We start from the raw sequence: 24,412 nt of genomic DNA on the forward strand, positions 1-24,412 counted from the left end.
CTTCGTCACCACAGTCCCCCCCAGGACAGCATGTCTTTCCTTAGGCTCTAAACACCGCTCATCAAATGATCCTGGTACACATGGAAGCCTGCCCTTTGAGCAAAGCGACAAGCCAGTGAACATCTCACAGCAGTTCTTGCACAACTTTGGCCTTCATTGTATGCACTGCCCCAGCAAGCACTCAGGACTAAGACGTGACATACATTACAAGCGTGTGCCTCTGTTTACTATTGATGCAAATAAACACACCAAGGACAGTCACTGCTACGTGTATTACTTCTGAAAGGAAAGCATGTTTTATTCTATTATGAAACACGCTTTTTCCTCTCAATCTGGCTTTACAAAATAAATCATGTAAAGTATTTAACCCTCAGGATCTGCTCGCAACCAACTTCTCTATCAAGCAATGTGTTTCTTTTGCTTCTTCATTTGTGTTTTGATTGGGGCAGGATCTCACTCTACTCTGGGCCGGCCTGGGCCTCACTCAACTATGTAGCTCAGGCTGGCACCCAACACATAGACAGTTCTCCTGCCTCAGCCTCCCAAGTGCTGGCTTTACTGACATGAGCCACCATGCCTGACTAACAAGCCACATTTTGTTCTTTCACTGCAGACATCTGAGCTGTTTGTAATTTGCATTGCTGTAAGCCTTCTCCCTTGTCCATGCTCTGCACATGTTGAAACTGCATCCTCCTGTCATGTCCTGTGAGGTGAGGCCTTTAAGAAGCCATTAGGCTTTGATGCAGTTGGTGCCTTATAAAAAACCTAACAGGTTTGCACACATGCTCTCTCTCAGTCATGTGAGGACACACCGAGAAGGCCAGCCAGCAATCAAAACACGCTGATGCTGGGATCTTGGAGGCCCCAACGTCTGGAACTGTGAGACATCAACATTTGATGTTCAACCCACCCAGCCTGTGGTACTTGTTATAGTGACCTGAGTAGACACATTCGTGGTTTTTTTTCTTGCTGGGGTTTCAAATTCTCTATGATGCTAGCTTCCTCCTTCCTTTGCCTTAGTTCAGGAAAGGGCTTTGTGAGGAGCCTAGGAAGTAGCAGCCACAAACTACTGTGTGTTTTATTTTCCAGAAAAATAAAAGCCAAATTAATAAAAGAAATGAAGGGGTATAAAGTACCATCCTGCATCCTCAGTCCCATGAGACTGATTATAATAACAGCTGCTCGTATGTCAGCATCTGTAGTTATAGCCTGTGCCGTAGCTGGGGGCAGGGAAGGCAGGAGGAACCGGCAGCGACAGCACCTGTATTCAACAGTAGAGTTGGTGGTCAGTGAATGATCAAGTGTTCAATCTCATTAGCCACTGGAGAATGCAAATTATAAGTGATTCAAGATTTTATCTCTCCTCATTCGAAATGGCCACCATCAATAAAGCAAATGACAACTGCCAGTGAGGATCCCAGGAAAGAGGTGCCCTTCACAGCACTGGTAGGAATGCAAGTAAAGCGTGACGGTCACTCAGGAAGTCAGTCTGAACTACCAGATGGTGCAGCTAAGCCGTTCCTGTGTGTACAGCCACATACCAGCAGGTGTGTTTGCACAAGTGTGTTCATTAATGCTCTATTCACAGCAGCTAAGAAACAGAACCAGCCCAGGCACCCACCAGCAGAGGAGTGGACAGACGTGTGATGTCCACAGCAGGACTTCACACAGTCAGAGAGAAAAGTGAAACTGGGCCATTTGCAGGAAAACTGTTGCCACTGGAAACTGTGATGCTAAATGAAAAGATTCAGACTCAACAAGACAAATGCTGGATCGTTCCTCTCACACACCGACTCTCGATTTAGATTTCTACATGTGTGGATGTATTGTGCCTTGTGTAAGTTTGGAAAGCAGAAAGTAGAGGGAAGGGGGCAGAGATTTTAAGGGAAGAAAGATGGAAGGAAGGAAAAAAAGAGGAAACAATGGAATACCCATGACATAAAAACAGAAGTAGGTGTTTTGGGGGGAGGTGTAGGGTCTAGCAAATACGGGTAGCAGGATGGGTGAGGTCAAGGAAGCGGGGGGAAAAAGAACCAAGTAAAATGAAAAAGATGCAGGCAAATGCCGTGATGAAACCTGTGACTTTCTGTGCTGTTCATTTTTTTATTAGCTAAAAAGGAAATAAACAAATAAAAACAAGTTTGGGTCAGAACTGTTAGACGCCACCCTCTCACGGCATCAACTGCTATCAGACCTCCATGTTCTCCTCTTGCCCCGCCCCCTCCTCCCTCTTCTCTCCTCCTTCCCCCCTCCCGGACTATTTTCCTCTCTTTCCTCTCCTCTTTATTTCCTTTTGCTTTAACTTGCAATATTCTCTTCCATACTTGAGGCTGCTTGCTAGCAGGCTGCCTGCCTCAGAAAGGCAAAGCCACCATCTCCAAGTCTCTGTAAGAACCACTCCACGAGGCAGAGCTAGGGTTCGAACCCAGCTCTCCTGTGCCTGCTCTGCTGGTTTCAGGGTGGTCTATTAAGACCCAGGGGCCTTCAGGGTTGCTCTGAGGGTTGCTGTGGGGGTGTTGGGAGGCAAAGCATGGGCAGATGATGATGATGATGATGATGATGATGATGATGATGATGAGGCAGCAGCTGAGACCGATTTCTCGGAGCTGGCTCTTTGCAAACTCATCGGTTTCTACCCTGTGCCCCTTGGCATTTAGCATGGTAACATCCAGGGCAGATAACTAATTAATACGGTGCTGAATCTTTGTTGAAACCATTTGTTAAAGCACTTCATTTCCTTTGCCAATCTGATCTCTATTTCCTGGAGAGCCAAAACAAAACAAAGCAAGCATCTGGGGCCTGGAATGAACTCCAAGAGCCTTTCCTAAGAAGGTGCAATAGGGAAGAGGAAGGTCAGCAAGAGACGCTGGCCTGGCTGCTGCTCAGAGATGCATCAGCTTAAAAAACATATTTCTTTCCTACATTTCAACTAGGCACAGCGGGTTGGTTTTAGGACTCCCCAAGGACACTGACGTCCTTGAGTACTGTTGTATAAAACTATGTGGTGCTTTATAAAGCATGTGCAAATCCTCTTGTGTAATTGAAATCATTTCTGGATTATAATATTACCTAATACAGTATAGATGATATGTAAAGAGTTATCCTGGATTATTGAAGGAATAGTGACAAGAGAAAATGTCTGTGCGTGTGGAGTACAGATAGACTTTTTTCCTTAAATACTTTCCATTTATGTTTGGTTGAAGCCATGGATACAGAACATGTGGATACAGGAGCTGATTATACTGGCTTCGATTTTGCTGTACAAAACTCAAATGAGGAGCAGAGTGATGATTCAGTTGGTAAAACACTTGCCTTGCGAGCACAAGGACTTGAGTTTCATCCTCAGAACAGACCTACAAATCCACATCTGGTGGTGTGTGCTCTAATCCAGTGCTGGGGAGTTAGAGACAGGCGGATGAGCTCTGCTTACGTGGTATGCTCCAGGCTAGTGAAAGACTCTGTGTCAGACAAACAAGGTGGACAGTTCCTGAAGAACAATCCCTGAGGTTATCTTCTGGTCTACACACGCACGCACGCACGCACGCACGCACGCGCGCACACACACACGGACGCGTACACACACCCGAGTGAACACACACACACACACACACACACACACACACACACACACGGAGGAATGGTTATGGCTAATTCACGCCGTCCACTTTGTTGCAGTTCTCACTGTGCTAACTCTATGCTAACTCAGTCTCTATGGAATGGGTTAGGGACCCCTCAAGGCTTGGTCCCAGTTCCTTCCCACTGAAAAGGAGTGTTAGGAAATGGTGCCCTACAGTTCAAGGTCAAGGTGGTTCTGCTCACTATGATTCCCTTCTCTGAAGAGCCCTTCTAACCCCCAATATTCTACACTCCTGATTAACAGTACTGCTTCATTTAAATGTCCTAACCACTCAGCAGAAGCCTATTCTGCACTAACAGTCACAAGCCTCCATCCCTAATACTATACAAATAAGAGAAATGCAATAATTATTCCTTGAATGATGGGATAACTGAGTAAGAATGTCTGGACCACTGATGTTGACTCATTAAAGGGAACACTGGAAGGGGACTTGGTCCTTGATTTCAGTTCTATTTGGTGCACACGACACAAGGCGTGACAGCTGTTCACAAGCGTAGGCCAGACAATGAGATCCAGACACGCAGGAAGCCTTGGAGGCTCAACGGTTTACGGGTTTACAGGGATAGGAAACTTCTCCCTGTTCTTCCCACCTCTGCAGGCTCCCTAGGTACTTTCCTGTTTCTTGAATGATGTCAGATGCCTTGCCAAGGCAGGACCACCTGCGTGGAATTCTGTCCTTGTCCCTGGCAGCAGTGGCTGTGAATGGGCCAAGAGTGCTGCAGTGGGCTTAAGATGGGAGGGGACAAGGTGAGAACCGATGACAGGTCTCATTTACGGGTGGGCTGCCAGGAAGGGAAAACTACACACAGGATGTACAAATGAGCAGTTTCCCAATATCATGGATGGAAAACTCATGACAAAGGCATTCTATCCTAATATATCTCAACATGTGTTCAAAAGGCCAACCCTCTGGACAGGCCCTCTGGGAGTCACTAGAATTTAACACAAGAGTTATGGTTTTAGTATTTCCTTCAATAGCTAAAGAGCTATCATCCCTCTTTCTCCTTTTTAAACTAATGAGGGTTCCCCAAACCCTTGTGTGCGCGGAGCCTGTAGCAGATCTGGAGAATGAGATCAATTTTTAAGTAACAGTGCTTGGCAGGGTAACCTCTCCTCAGTACACATCTGGGTCACATCTTTTAGAATCTGAATTCCTTCACAAGGGTGCCGATCTCATCCCAGCTCACAATAGGTACTCATAAATATTAGACCAAACCACCCACTTCTGGGGTCAAACAGCTTTTACTAATTAACGGCACGCATTTCCAGATTAACGTCCATGGAGGTGCCTTAGATATTTTAAGAGTGTCTCATAATTGCATCTTCCCTCCAGATTCTTGAGAAGCTTCATGACATTTCCACAACAGAAAGTTGTTTCAAGATGTGCATAGATTCTAAGTTTTAATTTTTTAGGGCATCATGCTGCTACTATTTGGTAGGATTACTGGTAGTAGAGTGTTCTTTTCTTTTTTTAACCTCAAAATATATAGAACAAAAAAATCTTAAATGTTTGTTTAGAAAAGAGCCCACCCCTACCCCTTGATGTTGCATGCTGTCTTTATCATTGTCCCAGTGTTTCCCGGTTGCACACGATCAATATACGATATAAACTTGTATTTTTGACAGCTCTGTGGACGTAAGCTTGCCCAACGTCACCAAGAGCAGATATTTTATTGTTAACTGATGTTAGCCTGAGGTCTTCAGGGTTTCCTTCTTTTTCTGCTGGCACCTAGTTTACTTTATTTTGTCACAAAGGAATGTCTGCCTGAGACTATTTCCAGTGTTTTTTTTTTTTTTTCCAACGGAAGGATGCTTTGTCCGTGAGGTAAGTCCAGTGCAGAGTGACTGAAAACCCAGACTCACCTGGAGCTCATCAAACCTGGGAGACTGCTGCTCAGCTGCATGAGGCTCCGTGATAGCAAGGAACGCAACCGGTGCTCAGCTTCCTGAGGCTCTGTGGTACCAAGGAAGCATCTCCAATTTAGGAGATGCCTGTGGAGTGCATCCCTGTACCCCCAAGGAAGCTACTGAGCATGGGCCCTTGAGCATTTCAAGTGTGTAATAAAACTTTTCTAATCCAGTGAAAGGACCAGGCTACCTTTGGTTTTCATTCAGTGCCTCTAAGAGAAAATGTCTCGGCAGCAGGTCAGAGGGCATGGGCAGCACAGAGCTGATGGGACTCCTGGTCCTTTTGCCTCAACAATTTGACTGTGAGTCCAGCATCAGAGGTAAGTGTGGTGTTTCTTTCAAAGCCGTGGATTGAGAGATAGATAAGAGGTAATGTTTCTCTAAGGGAAGGATGCATATTTTGATACTCACATTATTCTGAAACAAGAAAAGGATACCCTTTGCATGGATGTGTGTGTGTAATTACAGTAGATTCTAACCATAAGTGAATGGTTAAGTATGGCATACTCTAAGCATGGGTGTGTAAGCTCAGCAGATCCTAGACATGGATGAGTAAGCTCAGCAGATCCTAGACATGGTGTATAAGCTCAGCAGATCCTAGGCATGGGTGTGAGAAGGGAAAGTCCCAGCCATGTACCTTAGATAAAGAAACTGCCTTTGACTTCAGAAGAAATTCACTGTATACACTATAAGAGCCATTGGCCATAGGCATACATGTTATTAGCTGTATCTGTTCATCAAGATAGAAATTTACAAAGAAACAGATCCCACCTTATGATCCCTTTCTAAGTATCAAATTCCCAGACTATATATTTAGAGAGAAGCTGGATCTCTCTGTAGCCCAGGCTGGCCTAGAGCTCACTATGCAAACCAGGCTGGCCTCAGATTGGCTCCATCTTTCTGGCTCTACCTCCCAAGTGCTGGGATCCATCATGTATTTTCTCTCTTCTGCCTTTGGTGGACTTAGAAGACCATGGTGTCAGCAGTGAGCAACTAGGTTGATGGTTCTGATTTCGGCTGCACTGAGTCCAGAGAAACCAGAAAGCGTAACCTGTTGCCTATTTTTCTTTTAGTACTTAAATTTATGGCTCCAAGGGCTTATTTTCTTAGTAAAATGGTGAATCTGAAAAAACAAATTAAAAAAAGATTTTTCAGGTTTATTTTATTTTTTCATGTGTATGGGTGTTTTGTCTGAATGTTATATATGTCTGTATACCACATGCATACCTGATGCCTGAGGTCAGAAAAGGGTATCAGATGGTTGTGCCCGTCATGTGGGTGCTGGGAATCAAACCCCAGTCCTGGTGAAGAGCCACGCCTGCTGTTTACCGCTGAGCATCTCCCCAGCCCATTGGAAAGTCAGTCTCAACTCTTTCGGTTGTCTTTTGCTCTCTGGGTCCAACGGTTCATCTTGGTGTGTAAGGTGTTTAAGTATTCTCTCGATCCAAAGCACTATCTTTTTCTAGCATAATTCAGGACTTAACACTTAAGCTCAGAAAGCAAGTGGATGTAATCCCTGAGCTGCACGTCAGTCAGTTCCCGAGGGGCTATGACTATAACAAAGGAGTCAGTAGCTTCTGTTTCACACAATGAATTTGTCTGTCAAGATTAACCTCCATCAGCATCACAAGTGAGGCAGGACAGGATGGAAAGCTACGTGTGTTTTCCAAAGGTACTCTCTGGGGGTTTGGAGTTCTGTTTCAAGGATCCAACGGAAAGGTCCAGAAAACCAAATACACAAAACCACACTAAGGTGTTTATTTTGCATATTCTCAGAGTTGAATGGAGAGAAATGCAGCAGCTCAAAGACTGGAGAGAGCTCTGTTCCAGTCCCAGTGTGAGTCAGCATCAGAGTAGATATGATGAAGGGCAGATGAGGAGAGATGGGGTAAGGCGTTGTCCTGGGTTCTTTGGCCAAGCATTCTGGGGTAAGTAGTATTTGGTTTCAACCTCTCATTTTAGAAAAAACATCACTTAGAAAGTGCAATGGTTTAGATGTTGTCCCCAGGGTAGTGATTTTGGGAGGAGGTTGGGAGACTTTTAAGATGTGGGCCCAGTAGGAGATCCTTGTGCCACTTAGAGCTGGGTTCTCAAGAGGGATTGTGAAGCCTCACTGTTTTCTGTGTGATAATGGGATCTCTCCCTCTCACACAGGCTCCTACTATCCACCAGGAAGTGACCCTACTATTGTGTGGAGTGTTGTGGGGCCCCTTGTAAGATGTTAGCCAGCTGTTTGGACTCACAGCATTCCCAGCTGTGGGATAAATAAGTAATTTCTTTATCACGTTAGCCAGTCGCAGGTATTTCATTATAGAATAAAAAACCGATGAACATGGGAGGCCTGATAAAAATGTCAATTCTCCATTTGCCCTTTGATATCTGTGAAGTTCAAGAAACTCATTCCATTTACTGCCTGGGTGGGTGTATGGACTGTGCTGGAGGAACTCCGAGGTACCAGAATGAACCTGGGTTTGTAGATGGCGACAAAAACATGCATATCCCAGCCCCACAGGTATCCTACATTTTATCTTGCTTGTTTGGAGACAGGGTCAAGTTCACGGTCCTCCTGTCTCTCCTGAGGGCTGATCTCACCCCATTTCCTGATGACTCATCAGATGAAGTTGTTCTGGTATGAGGCTTGGTTCATACCTAAAATGAGGAACCACCTTGGCTGTAAGGTAATATTTGTTTCTTGCAGATGTTAGAGAGTCTCCAGGCCCGTGGAAGAAACAAGATGATATTCAAATTGGATCTCAGAGTTCTGTCTCTGATGAGCTACAATTTTATTTCCAGAAGTAATCATGAATCACAACTAGAAATTTCAATTATCCTTGCTAAGACATGTCTAACCACTGTGACACCAAGTTGAGGCCCTAGGTAACATGCATGCATATGTGTAGGTGTGCAGGTAGGTTATGTGTGTGTATATCTCTCTATCTAGGTTCATGTATTTTATATATAAGATCTATGTCTGTATAAGTACTATTTTAGGAATATATGCATGTATTATTAGTACTATTTAGGTCTACTGCATGATATGCATTTGTAAACATGTGCATATATAAATGTGTATAAATCCATGCATGTTTTTGTGCACTGCTAGGTGTCCACATACATTTCCACAAATGCATATATATGGATATGTTCTGTGTATGTATTCACTCTACTGTATAAAATAGAGCTGATACTTTCTTTAATGCATTGCTCTGCATTAAGTTTGATTTGTCAAATCCAAATTTCTAATTAGCTGCTTACTTAAAAAAAACAGTGGCTGTCTTAGTATGGCATTTTTCCCTAAAAAATCCACTCCACTGTTCTTGCTGCACAGCAGACCCTCGAGAGCAGTCAAGGCTTTGCACTGACAGTGTGGATTGAGGTGTAAGTCATTATTTAGAGAAATGAAGAATTTGTTTTATTATTTTTTTGATGGGACTTCAGCCTGTGAATCTACCAATTGTTCCTCCCCGCTGTGAACATTAGTTACCAGGGGGAGTTGGAGCCGCACGTGGGGCTGCCTCACAGGTAGCTGCACACGGTGGGTGGGGGGCACGAGCTGCACATGCTCCTGGCTCACAGGTAGGTGCACACACTGTCTCACTGCAGGATTCCACCCACTGTTTCTTTCAATGAGATATAGTAGGAAAATTCAAAACATTGACCTTCTGTGAGACATCAGCCACTGAGGGTGAAGGCAGTCCACTCTCTGCACTGTCCAAATCTGGGGTTGCAAGTCCACAGTCAACTGCAGAAGACTTGATTTGTCTCATGTGGGCTGCCGTGATTCTGGTGGAGTCAACTTTGCCACAAAGGAAGAAAGTGTACTTCCTGTATCTCTAGGGTGGGACTGAGGTTTGTCTGCAAACCTGGCCACAGTTAAATGTTGGCTCCCAGATGTTCTGATGAACAAACCCAACTCATGTGCACAGTGTGGCATCTGAGCTGCGTGCTGAGCGGCAGCTAGGTAGTTCTGCTGAGGACAACGCCTGGGAATTCCTGATGGCTCTGGATGATGAGTCAGCCAGGAGTGGTTATTGATACCTGCATGCGTGCGTGCGTGTGTGTGTGTGTGTGTGTGTGTGTGTGTGTGTGTGTGTGCGCGCGCGCGCGTGCGTGCGTGTGTGGTGTGTGCATACTTTGGTGTGTGTGCAGATTTGCACATGTGTTCATGAGTGTGTCATGAGTGTGTCCAAGGGCATATGTAGACATAGGGAATTGGGCTTGACTCTCATTTTGGACCCTGGTGTACATGCTAAGGTGGGCTTTTGGAGTGAGAAGTCTGTCCTGTCTCCACTCACCCTAACATTTCCAGACATGTCTCGACCAGGGAGAGGGTGTCCCAACTGATAAAACCACATGTGGGCCTGGCATAGATATGGGGAGGAGAGTTTGGTTAAATCACTACAGCGTGGTATATTTTCTTATTTCCAGAAGTTGTCTTTGTCACTTTCCCATCCCAGCAGGAGGCAGGAATTGCAGTAAGGACCACCACAGAGGAATCCAGAGAGCTAGATATTTTTAGAAATTAAAAAAATGTGTATGGGTGTGTGTGGGGGGGTTGTCTGCTCTAAATTTGGAGAGGTATATCAATGTGAATTCTTAACATTTCTGTTTGAGTTATCCTCTGAAATTCAGCTTATTATAGCAAAGAACGAGACCTGGCAGATCTGAACTGACTGCTAGTGAATCATAAAACATCTGTCGGAGGTCAGTGTGCTCAAAGAACTACTTGAGGCTATTGGTAGAGCGACTATTTGTTAAATATGTTTTGAACACATTAAGCCCCAGATAGGAAATGTGAGGTGCTCCAGAGTCTGCAGTTTTCTGAGCACATGCATATTGCCATAGGTGGAGACTTCCACATTTGACAAGTCATATTCAGGTACACTGAAAACATTGTACTAGGCTGTGTGGGAATGGAATATATGAGAACATAAAGATATTTCATGGTTAGACATGGGTCCTTTCTCACAATACCACTTTATGTATAGGCAAAGAGTCTTCCAAAATTTGAAAAAAATAATCTGAAATCCACAACACTTTTGGTCCCAAGCCGTTCGTATCAGGGCTACTCAAGACATTTAACCAGTATAGAGCTCTACATGGAGATGGCATTCCTTCTCACTCTCTGTGAACTGACTCTAATGGGTTGCTGATTGATTGGTGGGCCGAGCAATGGTAATACTGATGACCTGAGAGCTTTCATTGTAAGTGATGCTATGGGGAGGCAGTATTTTAAATGAGCTCATGCTCATCAGGACTGTAGTTACTATCTCGGTAGTTCTCCAGTGATCAATCAGGGAGAAGATAAATAACTACAAGCAAGTCTGCAGCTCTGGTTCCAGAGCTAATGGAATTCTGAGAAGAACAGGGTGACATCAGCTCCCAACCCCACAAGCGAACGATTTAGAATCCAGCTTACAGCTATTAGGCCTTGGGGATACATGAATAGTCTATCAAGAAATTTCAGGGCTGGGGAGATGGCTCAGTGAGTAAGAGTCCTTGCTAAGCAATCATAAGGACCTGAGTTTGAATCCCCAATACCCATATAAAAAGCTGGGTGTGGCCCTGCATGTGCCTGTAACCCCCCGTGCTGTGGGAGGCAGTGGCAGGGGGGTCACGAGGGCTCCCAGCCTAGCTCTAGGCTCAGTGACAGACCCTTTATCAAGGGAAGCAGTCAGGTCAGAGATTGATGGGATAGGACATCTGGTATCCTGCACGCACACACACACACACACACACACACTGCCACCCCCCCACCAACACAAGTCATAAAGTTATCGAAATGTCAAATTACCTCTTGGTGGAGTCATCTTCATTTATTCTGGATTAATATAAAGCATTAAGAGTCATGCTGACAATTCAAAACGAGACTAAAGAGCTTCATGAAGCTTACAGCGGCTTCTGAGCATTGGATTTCATGGCATTACTAGGGTTCCTGCAGACATGTCTTTGTGCCTGGGCCTTGGAGCCCGTCTCCAGGGCCGTTCCCACTGCTGCTGCCTCAGCTCCTCATCTCTCACTGTTGCTTTACTCCTGTTTCTGCTGGGCAGTAGGCACCACATCAATAACTATAAATAATAAATCACCAGTCCATTCCACAAGCTTCATTCTTATGACTTGGGACTGGTTTATCTCTGTGTACCTGTGTCCCACGGGAGTAGAGCCACAGTGTTATTCCACAGGATTAGATGTAGTGCTATGTGCTCCAGCTTGAATGCCCTCAGGATATATATTTGATTTTTTTTCATTAGCAGGCAATATACAATGCATGTAACATAATATAATCTCCCTCACCTTCTGTCATTGCTGTTGATTACCTTAAATTCACCACACCTGGGTCCAGTGGTGGTGGCGGCAGCAGCGCACGCCTTTAATCCCAGTACTTGGGAGGCAGAGGCAGGTGGATCTCTGTGAGTTCGAGGCCAGCCTGGTCTACAGAGCAAGTTCCAGGACAGCCAAGGCTACACAGAGAAACTCCTCCATCTTGAAAAACCAAAACCAACAAACAAAAACAAAAAACCAAAAAGATACCCCAAACTCCCCAAGACAAAAATAAAACCAACAAAAACAAAAACCCCAAACAAATCACTATATCCATCCATTCATCTATTACCCACACATCATCTATCCATCAACCACCTATATTTATTTGCCTATCATCTATTTACCAATCCATTGATCATCTACCTACCACTCATTCACCCACCTACACATACACACATACATACATACATCTAATGTGTATTGAATATAAATGTATGACATAAACTCTGCTGGTACATGGAACATGTAGCAAACTGCCCTGTGAGCAGAGGCTCCCAGAAAGAGCCCAGGCTGCACTTGTACCACGGGCAGCGGTGCTGTAGTTTCAGCTGCCTCTGCATGCAGTCTTTGCCACCGGCGTTCACTTTACTTGACTGTTGCAGAGATCCTCTCTAGTCTTCAAAGTGTGGCCCCGAGAAAGCAGAGGGTGCAGGTCTTACTGGATTGCTTCAGAGGTGCTGGCGCAAGGTGACAAGGTGACAAGAAGGGCTTGGAGGTGAGGATGCAAGATCTTGAGATGTCCTAGTGAGACTCCACGTCTTCCTGAGACAGGACACTGTCTACAGACAGAGTCAGAGGCCTGGACATGTTCTCAGGAATGGCCTGCTAGAGTAATTGTCCAGGAGAAAAGAGGACACTGTGATTTGTCCAAGGTCACAGCAATAACCAGAGGCCAAACCAAGAATAAGGCTCAATTTCCTGCCTGGGGCTATAGCCTTCCCTTGGTATCTGTTAGTGTAAGTTCCTGGAACATAGTTATTGATTCGCTTTCCCTCTGTAGTTCTGTGACCTCCCTAATTCCCAGTCTTTGACCTGTTAAGCCAGTCCTTACGTCATCCAAAAGGCATCCTCCACTGTTCTTGCTTTCTCAGTCTTTGAATAATGGAATTTTGGCATGATATGAGAGTTGAAACACAAGCAGACACGCCATCTCGTTTATACCTGGTGCTGTTGGGGCACTCAGGAATCTCTGACCTGCCTGCTTGTTTTCCAGCCAGTCAGTACCAGCTGACTTCCTGCTCAATGTGGCAGTTTTTGGGAAAGTGCCAGCTTGCTCTGGTTACAGCTGCTGAACCAGGACACATATCAAAAGTGAGACAGCATTGTGAGGAATTAATCAAATTAGAGATGGTGCTGTCCATGAGCAGATCAGAACATCTGAGACAAAAATCCCAGCAACAAATGGGTTTAACCTGCTTGCGGAGTCTCACCAGGGGGCAAGTTTCTTCTGGGTGGACAGTGTGTGTCAGATTTAGGCACAGTGTGTCAAGTGGCAATCTTCAGTAGAAACTGATTAATTTTCTCTTGGGTTGTTTGTGAATCTGCAGATTGTCAATTTTCCCTGTCAGAGGCACCAGACACACGAGACAGGAGGACCCTGGGAGTCTGGCCCCCAGTGGACATTTTGAGATTGGCAAGTGTTTTTAATTGAGGAGGAATGCTGTTATGGAAAGCCTGGTGGATTGAGGATGGGACAGCCTCCATCTGGGTGCACTTGATGATGAAGGCGCATGCTGGCTGCAAGGCTCTCTGCTCTTGACCACAGCTGGGTCTCTGCTGGGCTGCCACTGGGCTGAAGAGCTGTGGAACAATGAGGATGTTGCTGCAGGGACCTGACACAGGGAGAGACATGGAAACTTGTCTGTAGTGGTGTCTCCAGCTGCAGACACTTGGTTTTATAGAAAAGTAGTCTGCTGTGGCTTGCCAGTGTCGTGGAGAGGAGGTGCGGTGGGGTTTCTCTCTCTCTCTCTCTCTCTCTCTCTCTCTCTCTCTCTCTCTCTCTCTCTCTCTCTTTTTCGAGACAGGGTTTCTCTGTGTAGCTTTGCGCCTTTCCTGGAACTCGCTTTGTAGACCAGGCTGGCCTCGAACTCACAGAGATCCGCCTGCCTCGCCTCCTGAATGCTGGGATTAAAGGTGTGAGCCACCACCGCCCGGCGGGGTTTCTCATCTGAGGTGAGCTGACTGATTCTTTTGTGTACCACAGCGGGAACATGCACCCAAATTAAAGTGTTCATCTTGCCAGGGAAAATGTGCATCTTATGGGCACTGAGGGAAATCATCTCATGGCATATTAATCCAATCTCCAGGACAGCTACTCTGACACTTCTGGCTTTAATGTCTGGTAGAAAAGCAGATGTAGCTACTCACTCTGGCAGCTCCCTCATAGACGGTGGCATGCTTCATCTCAGGGTGTTTGCTTCTGAACACACCCACATATTTTAACTCACACAGAATTCTGAAAACGGCTACTTCACAAAAGCAGTGAGGTATACTTGTGTTTCTGAAATATGGTGTGATGTTCACACCAGCACTCTTTCCCCCTAAGGTAGTGATTCCCAGAGTTCAAGGTCAGGCTCCCTGGAAAGTCTGTATTATATTTCGTTGTCTTGTGTTTATGTTGAGTTAAGGTCAGAGCAGGTCTTGGGGCATTTACAATGCTGATATTATGAGTAATTTATCAAGGGATCACTAAAAAAATCATGGGACTTCAAAAATGGAAGTCAATGTTGCTTCTGGCCTGGTTAGGGAAAAAACAAAACCCATATTTCAGCATGAAGAGTCCCCAGAGAGCTGTCTGTTGAGTTCCCTGAATCAGAGACAGGAATCATTCAGAGCTAAACACATAGCTCTGAATGAGCTCTTTGGAAGTTTTGTCCATAATTGGTTTGAAGCATGTGCCTCTGGAGGATGCAGGCTGGTCCCTGGGACAGTCGCGGGAGTTGATATGTCAGAACCACTTTGAGTACTGCAATTTCTGTGTTCAGCAATGCTTTTCGTCGTGTAAATGCATTTTGAAGAGTGTGAGTGGCACACACATGTGTGCATACAAATACACACTCATGGGGTAGGGCATGTGGTGTATCTATTCCCCATTAAAGGACTCATCTACCTCAAAGTTCTTTTAAGTGAGCGATTTCATAGTTGACAGCAGCTAAGTATGCGGTTTGAGACAGAGAGCATTAACACACCCAGACACTAACTCTTTTGTGTTCTTCTGAGACTCTTCCTGCTTCATTTCCTTGCACAGATGTGGGGAGCAAAGAAGCAGAAGAGGCTGGGGAGATAGTTCGGTGGGTAAAGCATTTCCTGTGCACAGTGAGGACCTGAGTTTGAACTTATGGAAAAAGCTGGACATGGTTGCACACTTCATTAATCCTCACGGGCCTAGGGAAGGGTGGGAGGAGGAAACCCGGAATTCCTGAAGCTCACAGGCCAGCTAGCCTGTCATACACTGCAGCAACTAACAGAGGGACCCTGCCTCAAACAAGGTGGAAGAAGACAACAAACGCCGATGTCCTCTGCCTTCCACAAACACACTGTGGCTGTGTGCACCTGCATTTACACCGTCCTAAAGGTGCTCCTGGAAGGAGGAGAGGACCACAAGAAACACTGGCTACCAACTGACTGTGCTGTGCAGGATGCAGAGACCTTGGAGAGGAGTCGACACAGATCCTTCTCTTGTGAGGGAGAGAACTGGAACGGAAGGGCCCAGAAGAAAGCAAAGTTTTCTTTTTGATTTGAGTTTGAGACGTTTTGTTTGTTTGTTTTGTTTTGTCGAGACAGGGTTTGTCTGTATAGCCTTGGCTATTCTGGAATTCACTCTGTAGACAGGACTGGCCTTGAACTCTCAGAGATCCACCTGCTTCTGTCTCCCGAGTGCTGAGATTAGAGGTATGTACCCCCACCACCCCATAAATTTGAGACTCTTAATTGTCAGTTATCTAAGAGGAACTAGACAACCTTGGGGCTGCTGGAATACTCATCCCGGGGTAGGGGTGGGGTGGGGTGGGCAGTACACTCATGCCCTGCATTTTATTCATCAGTAAAACAAAAATAAAAATGCAGCATGAAGATGTTACAGGCCATGTGCATCCAATAGATCAGATTTGCTGACAGGAAGCTAGCAAAGGGCATTTCCAGAGGAAACCCAGTTCACCTTTTCCCTTAGTTTGGCCTCTGCACTTGCTCACAAGGCTTGGTTCCTTCTATGAAGCCTGAAAACCAGCACTCCTGGCCATGCCGAGCACTTCTCAGAATGTTCTGGGAGTCTGAGATTTTGAGATTCTACCCATCTCTCCCCTTCTCCGCTTGGGCCGGCTGTGGCGAGGCACGGTAGGAGGGCAAAGGATCATGATCCTTCAGCAGCCTTTCTGAGGCAGATCCGTCTCACAGGCTTGGAGTGTTCCAACAGGCAAGAAGGAGGCAGATTGTAGAGTCAACAGCCCACTTGAAAACTAGAAGGAAGGCTTCAGAATTTCCTGAGAAGATGCCAGCTGGAGCTTGGGGGTTTGGGGAGGTGCAATAAGTCTTCTCCCCTCGCGTCATTCTTTAGCTCCTCTCTGGAGGCTCCAAAGGCTTGGGAACGATTGTTTAGCTGTGTTGTCTTTTGTTCCTAAGACACCTTTTCCCCCAGTGGAAGCAATCCCAACCATCTGCAGTCAGTTCTTGGGAGTCAGAGGCAAGAGTTTGCCATGGCCAGGCCTGCAGGTAGAGAGTGCCGAGGGGGTGTCTGAACACCGTCTGCAGGACTAGAGGTCGAGGAGAATGTGGACTGTTAGGTCCGGATGGCAGCAGAGAGATGGTCAGGGGCACTGAGCAGACAACGGAAAATCCTTTCTCCCGGGGCCAGAGCTGCAAGCCAGGCACTTTGTGACTTTGTAAATGATTGTCTTTTCTTTCTCTCCCTTTTCTGGGAGCTGAAGATGATCCCTTAATGCCAGATTTCCCCATCTTCAGTGGCAATCTACTTACACCTTCCTGCTACGGGTGCTGAGAGGATTGCCACCCACCGGACCCACCACAGCACACCAGCTCTGTTTGCTCAGAAGATGGCAAGGGAGGTAGGAACAGCAGTGCCACTTGGAACTGAGCAGAGTTGGGAACTTTTGGGAGATCGGAAGTGTCCAGAAGTGACTAACTACACTGGATGGAAAGTGAGCGAGCCAGGATGCGTTCCCTGGGCCTCCCCTGTACACCCTTGGCCCGTCAGCTTGGCTTGAGTTCCAGGAGCAGCTGTCGCTAGTGTGTGGCCTCTGGTCAATGCCTTTCATCTCTCAGGGCCTCCGCATTCACATCAGCGAAAGGAGGATAAAAATAATATTTACCTCACAAGACTGTTGGGAGTGACTGTAGGGAACAGGCTTCAAAGGGGGCCGTTTGGTCTGTTGCTACGCATCTGTAAACTGCTACAAGCTCTTCATTTTCTGTATTCCCTGATTTGTGTAGGTGTAAGGACAGAGGATAATTTATACCAAGGTCTCCGCTTGGCTGTTTGCTTGGGATTTACAGCACCATGTCCCGTCTACATTCTTGTTGTGCCAGGGACTGGACTTGGGGCCATCCCCATGGCCCCCTGCACTGAGCCCCAACTATCAGACAACATCAGAGAGCTGCCGATGAAAATGGTGTTGATGAGAATGGGAATCGTTGCACACTCAGCAGCAGATTCACGCTTGTTCACTAACTGATCTGTTTAAAGACGACGCTAGAAAATTTACAGAAAATTCTCTCCTTAAGGCTCCTATAGTCATTTTGTCTGTTCATTTCTGTTAAATCCAAATAAATGGAACAAATCAGAAGTAGATGGCCTAGGAAAAATATTTTGTTTGCAACATTCAGCTGCTCTGCTAAGAAAGGAATCTCTCCAAGCACATTCATGTTGCCTGCCGACCCTCTGAGCACAGGCATGCTCATTTGACTTCACCTTCTCCTTCACCAAAGCTTGCTTCTGAAACCACATGGCATTTTTTTTTCTCCTGTTGTGAACAGAGGGTCCCTGCTTCAAGCTTACACTGCACACGTTTACCTCACGGCGTTCAATAGACATCTAACTTTGTCCAACAGTATGCTTTGGCCGGCATACTCCAATTCTATTTCACTTGGAGAGCTCAAGGTTTATGGATCGCATGGCTGCAGACTGTAATTTTCTGTTTTGTTGTGGATGAATTTTAGCTCACAGTGTATTTATATTTGTTTCGTTTTGGATGCTATTTAACACATCAAATCAAAACACATTTTTCATTTGTCACCTGGGCTTCATTGGGGTCTGTGAGAAGCGTGCAACAGATTTCCAAATCAAGGACTGCAGCATGTGATGTGCTATCTTTGGTCAGTCGAATTCTATTGCAAGGAGAATGGCCCACTTAGAATTCTGTTCTTCTTACAGGAGCTTAGAAAATACCCGTGGCTTGAATGTTTTCGGACTGGCAAGGTTCTCCCAGACCTTCAGTGCTCCTCAATGAGTCCACTAGGGCCCAGATGTCCCAGGTGGCAGCAGATGTCAGTAATAGGAAAACGACAAAGCCTAATTCTCACTGTGAGAGAACTTCCTGAGGACCCAGGTCAGACATTCGCTCCTCTGGGCTGCAGTTTTCTTATGGCACAAATTAGACGTTTATTCTGACTACAAACAAGGACAATACTAGGTGGTGGCAGCACACACCTTTAATCTCAGCACTTGAGAGGCAGTGGTAGGCAGATCTCTAAGTTCGAGGCCTGTGTGTAGTCTATAGTGTGAGTTCCAGGACAGCCAGGGCTACACAGAGAAACCCTGTCTCAAAAAACAAAACAAAACAGACAAACAAAACAGTAACTACCAATCTTCAAGGTTCTTTTACAGCACTGAGAGTGTCCATCTATGTGTTCCAAGGCGGTAAGCTGCTTGTTACACAGGATACCAAGCCCTTCTCATGTGGCTAACTAGCCTAAATCCCAACACACAAGAAGTGTGGACTACATCCCACATTCTGAAGATCAACTATAGGAAAAAGAATATAAAATCTTTGGGGTATATTTGGTTAAATAAAGTATATTAATCAAGTGAGCGCTACCCATTTACATTTGTGTGCTAGGCTACTAGACAATTCACACCACATCACAAGCACGGCCTCCATGACTTCAGTACCGTGAAAACAACAGGATCGAATCAGTCTTTAGGGAATCTCTAATATCTACGGCTCAATGTTTCAATCTGAGATCCTTGCACCATGAAAGCATGGTGCGTCATGCTAAATTCCTCTCATGTTACGTCTATGGAAGTCCTGTGGGAGCGCTGGAGTGCTCAGCAGCTCACATCTGCAGGAGCGTCTCCACTCTATCAGGAAGTAGAGCATGGTGGGCAGGTGAGATGGTTCACCTGGCAAAGGCTTGCCACCAAGCCTGACAACCTGAGTTTGATCCCTGGAACCCACACAGTGAACGGAAAGAACAACTCTGGTACGTTCCCCTGTGACCTCCACATGAGCCCTGTGACACACAAGCACACTCCACCCCCAAACAATACATGTAAAAAAAGAAAAAGAAACTAGAGTGTATTATTACAAGTGACTATTTCTGGATTGTGATACCCTGCCTAAGGTCTCTTTGAAATTTTTTTTTATCTTTCAATCTTCCAATAATTAAGATTATAGTTAATCAGAAAAAATACCAGTCTTTACATCTTAGCCTTTTTTTTATAGATTCTATAAAATCTATCACAAATATGTAAAAAAGAAGTTGACTTCAATGGAAATAACTCAGATGATTAAATTTGCCTTTATACTTTTCCATAGTGAATATATTGCTTCTACCAAGAGAAAGAAATACACTTTATTAAAAACTCCATTTTCCACCCACTCTTTTAACTTCAAACTTAACTCAGTTAATTTGTATGCTGATTTTCTTAGAACTCCCAAGGCTTTTATCTCCTACTATATTTGACTGAATAGTAGGTGCTTTAGATTTTAGCTTCAATCTCAATGCTCATACAGACATTTAGATATTTTTATGACAATTACCAGCAAACAGCACAGGACTTAGTGACTATCTATGTGGGATAGGCAGGAAACATCTCAAAATGCTCATCTAAAGGCATATCATAAACAACCACACACACTCTAGTCCAAGCTTCTCTGGAGGTTGGTGTACCATTCCATCTCAGATACTGAAATTAGCTTAGGCAACCATAAAAGGATTGTGTCTTTTAATCAAATCAAATCAAATAACTAAAATAAAGATGTGCCGTGTACAACCAAGTGCCCCAGCAACGGGAAAGCTGCTGCTGCACACCGATTAGACCAGCTTCTCCACACACCGGCAAACTCAAGGGGCGAGTGCCCCCTGTATGTGCAGCACAGCAGATACAATGTAGGAAGCCGTGTCCCTGACATTTGCTTCTCTTACCTGCCTTCTGACGTCAGAAGCCATCACAGCCGTAAGCAGAGATCCGTGAACGCTATTGTTCAGCTTTCTGCTTCCTTTTTATTCTGCTAAGATCCCAGCCCCTGGTGCGATGCCACCCATAGTTAAAGAGAGTCTTCCCACACTGATGAACTTAATCTAGACAGTCTTTCACAGGTATGCCCAGACACTAACCTAATCTAGATATGCCTTCACAGGCTTGTCTATGGGCTGTCTCCTAGGTAATTCTAAATTCTATCAAGTTGATAACATCAACCATCACACAGTGATGTATGTTATTTGTTCTCCAATCCCCAGGAGGCAATAACCCTGTTGGTGATGGTCCTTTGAAAGACTTACTGTTAGTTGTAAAGATGGCTTCTCCTTCCTGGGGTACAGGGTCTGGGTCCTGGACCACCTGTAGGGCTCCCACTGTCCTCACAGCAGGGTCCAAAGTGACTGAGCTTTCGTTTACTGTGGTATCACTGGCGCCTGTGATCTGATTGGTTGGTGGGCCTCCTAGAGAGCCCTCAAAATCAATGGGCAAGTCGTCCATGCAGTCGGCATTGGGCTGAGGAGAACAAGAAGGATCCATCTTAGAGCACATTCTTGTTTTAGAGACACAATGTCTACAGCCTAAATATTTTGTCTGAATGTAAAATTAAGCTCTTTGTTCTACTGTTTTGTTTTTAAGCTGCTTTATTTAAAAAACATTTCTCTGTAGGTTCATATATATGTAGTTTCATTGTTATGAAAACATCTTCCCCCATTTCCTTTCTAAAGGTTCCTTCTAGATATAAGTGTAAAGATTTAATTTCAAGTGTACCAAAATCTCTATATTTAGATAACTAGTTAAGAGGACTACATGATCTTTATTTATAATGATAAAACTAGGACTTCCTTTTATACAGAGAGTTTATTCCCCCACACAGGATGGAGCTAGCAGCCTGCTAATTATCATCAGTCTTCTGCATTGTTTACAAACATGATATGGAAGTGAGAGGGAGAAGATCTTACTCACTGGGAGGATACATGCATGCACACGCGCGCGCACACACACACACACACACACACACACACACACACACACACACACACGGTGAGGCTACTTTTAAAAAATATAAGCCAAAAATCAGCTGTAGAAAAATATTTCTACGTCCTTAACACGGGATTAGTCACGTGTTCGATAGGTCCTTTACTCCCTTCTCTTCCACATGGGCCTCTGTCTCTGTTTTATTGAAGACTCCTGGAGTGGTCTCCAATGTGTAGTCTCGGCTGCCTGACTGGCTATGAGGTTTTCTCTGTCTGTCTGTCTGTTTGATTTGTATGTTGACTTCTCTGTCATGAAGGATGACAATTCCATGTTTTCTACTCCCAGAGTCTGCAAAGCATGACAGCCAAGGCAAGGCAAGGAATTCCAGGTTTGCACTGAATGGGCCCCACATTGGTACTCACTGTCCCTCTGCTTGGGATGATATATGCCTTCTGCCCTCCTGTTCCCTTCTTAAGGTTTCAACCTGACCCCCCGGGGATTGCTAATCTCTCTTTAATTCCCAACAATGTCACCATTTCTAAGGAGGGCTCTCTCCCAAGCAGTGGTCTCTGATCCTGTAGTGCCTCATGTGGCACTTGGGGTTGGTGGTCAATTGTCACTGTCTTGTTCTCTTGCCACTGGTCACAAGAGTCATAATGAGCAGCTGCATCTTGATTTCGATTCCCAGGCTTCCATGTCATGCCACAATGATTAGATGCTCAGTAAATATTGATTTGAGTGTTTTATCTGAGTCTCAGATTTCTGCTCTCAAAACTTGGGCATATTAGAATCTTGCCAAGATCAATGACAGGAGGGTTTTAGAAAATACTTTAAGAACTATAAAATTCTGTGCAGAACTGAGATATGCTTTGTATTTACTGAACAAAACACTTAAGGGCTGAGTGTCGAGTGGAAGAGGCTTCCAGAAGGACAGACAGCACTAATCGCTGGTGCAGATAAACAACCCAGTGCATGCATGTGCAACAATGACTAGTTCAGTCTTTGAAACTGTGACTCTGTTTGGTGGTTCTCGTTTTCCGTGCTCCGGCTTTAGTTCAGTACACTTTAACCAAGTTCTTATTTTGTGGGTCAGGAGAACCTTTGCTCTACTCTTCACAGAAGAGTGGGAGCAGAGATGGTGAGGTATCAATGGCTACAGGTGCAACAACTTCGGTTTGGATGTAACAGGTAATGGATCAACCTCCCAGAACCTCCCAATTTGTAGTGAATCTACATGGATAGTCAGAAATGTTTCTACCTCTTGAAAAAAGCCCAAATCTTACTGTTTTAAGACTATATCCAAGGCTGTTTGCTAACAAACTGTGTCTAGGTGCTGAAATTCGGGTAGTATGAGGAAAGCCACCAAATAAATCAATGGCTAAGAGTTAGAAGCTCAGGGCTGCTCTAGCTACACAGGGTTTTCTGTTCAATGGTGATTGTCATCCTGTTCACATCTGGAGAACAATGATGGTGGAAGGTGTTTCCCAGCCTCACATCTGGGTCCCATGAGAGCTGGGAGGAGGATTCACGAAAACTTCTGTTCTGTAAGGGAGACCTGCCCCAGATGGATAGGTGGGGCTGCAATGTAGGGCACGGATAGAAACTTCTGGAAACAGCAAAGCTTTCCACTGTAGTTCACTTTATAAGCATATGAAGGTCTCAGAAATAAAGAAAAATAAAAAAGGTCCTTCCTTTTCCCTTTAAGATTTCTTTTGACAAAATGTTACAGAAAATTTGTATTGCTGTGAGGATTTCATCAATCATGACATGTGCTTTCACTCTAGCTCATTGTGGGCAGAATACAAAATACAAAATGTTGTCCCCAGCTCTTAGATTTTGACTCATGTTTACTTGTTGATTACCACAGATGGTACATATGCACTGAGCTAAAAATAACAAAAATACAAACAAACCCAGTGCATCCAAACTGTCTGTGTTGAATAATCGAATTGGTCAAAAATCACACGGGAGTCATTCTCGAGCTGACGTCCTTGCAAGGAGACTTGGGTGTAATTCCTAAGTGTGATGTTGAGACTGAGAGCATTCGAGACTCTGAAGGGCTCCAGCTCTACAAGATCCCTCAGTGGAGTCGGGGATCTGGAGGTGAGGACCAGCCCATGTCAGTGTGCAGCAACGGCCTCTTCCCAATGGTCCTTAAATGACAGGTCCCTAGGCCAGTGTCGGGGTGCGCACCTGGACTTCCAGAGATCTTTGGGAGCTTGAGGCAGAGGATCACGAGTTTGAGACTAGCCTGGGTTGCCTAGATAGAATATGTAGTAAAGTAAGCTAAATTAAACTAAACTTGAATTTAGAGTATAGGGAAAAATTAAGACCATTTCTTTAAACTGCCTCTGTGACGTGTCTGTATAAGAAATGTTTCCTAATTAACACAGCTGTGTGCTGATTCAATCATGCAAAGTTCAACAATAAAACAAATTATTGCACTGATGCCTTTTAGGCATAGTGCTCCCTGATAACAACACGATGGGATGGAACCAAACCGCAAGTCCCTCCAAAACCCTGAATCTGTCTTCCCCAGGACAAAAGAGAGCCCTGGGAGGCAGAGGAGTGGCCATATGCCGTGATGCTTCCCAAGCAGCCACACAGTGCATGTGTCTTATTCTTCATGGGGATGTTCTGTTCTGCGGGGTGAGTGTGGATGTGTCATGCTCTTCAGCAGGCTCTTCAAAATCCTTGGCAGAGCCCAAAGATGCTACCGATGTTTATTTTTCTGGGAGCTGAGTGTGCTAAGTCAAGTCTCACACAGACTTGTCAGGCATTGGAGTTTCAGCCAGAGTGTCCAACTGCTAAAAGTTAAAATGTTATTTAGTTTGGGAGTATGCCAAAAGGCCACTCAGTATTCTATTTTAGAAACAATTAACATCAATATTTGGAATTCAGTTATAAGTAGCTTCTGAAGAAATTATACTTCCATGGGAAGAAAATCTGGAACCAAATACTCAGCACAAAATTTAAGTCCAGAGCAAGGGTTTCTTTCTCATCCTGACCAAAGGGAGAAGGGATGACAGGAAGGCCGTGAAGCTATCCTGAGTCACAGGAAGTACATGAAATGATGCACATGTGTAAGTGCAAACACAAATACACTTATATAAGCACGTGCGTGTGAACACATA

General features: G+C 45.0%; 1 protein-coding gene across 2 annotated transcripts in view; it reads right to left on the reverse strand.

Annotated features, from left to right (window-relative positions):
* The window catches only part of Rnf150 (ring finger protein 150), a 226,823-nt gene that overhangs the window by 28,979 nt on the left and 173,432 nt on the right, over positions 1–24,412 (reverse strand). For both annotated transcript variants that reach the window (XM_037206128.1, XM_028881791.2), the window contains exon 6: positions 20,606–20,816. In XM_037206128.1, the coding sequence (XP_037062023.1) occupies positions 20,606–20,816 (211 nt within the window). The remainder of the gene's footprint in view (positions 1–20,605; positions 20,817–24,412) is intronic.

This window comes from Peromyscus leucopus, chromosome 5 (genome assembly GCF_004664715.2).
Source record: "Peromyscus leucopus breed LL Stock chromosome 5, UCI_PerLeu_2.1, whole genome shotgun sequence".
In the NCBI taxonomy this organism is placed as follows: Eukaryota; Metazoa; Chordata; class Mammalia; order Rodentia; family Cricetidae; genus Peromyscus; species Peromyscus leucopus.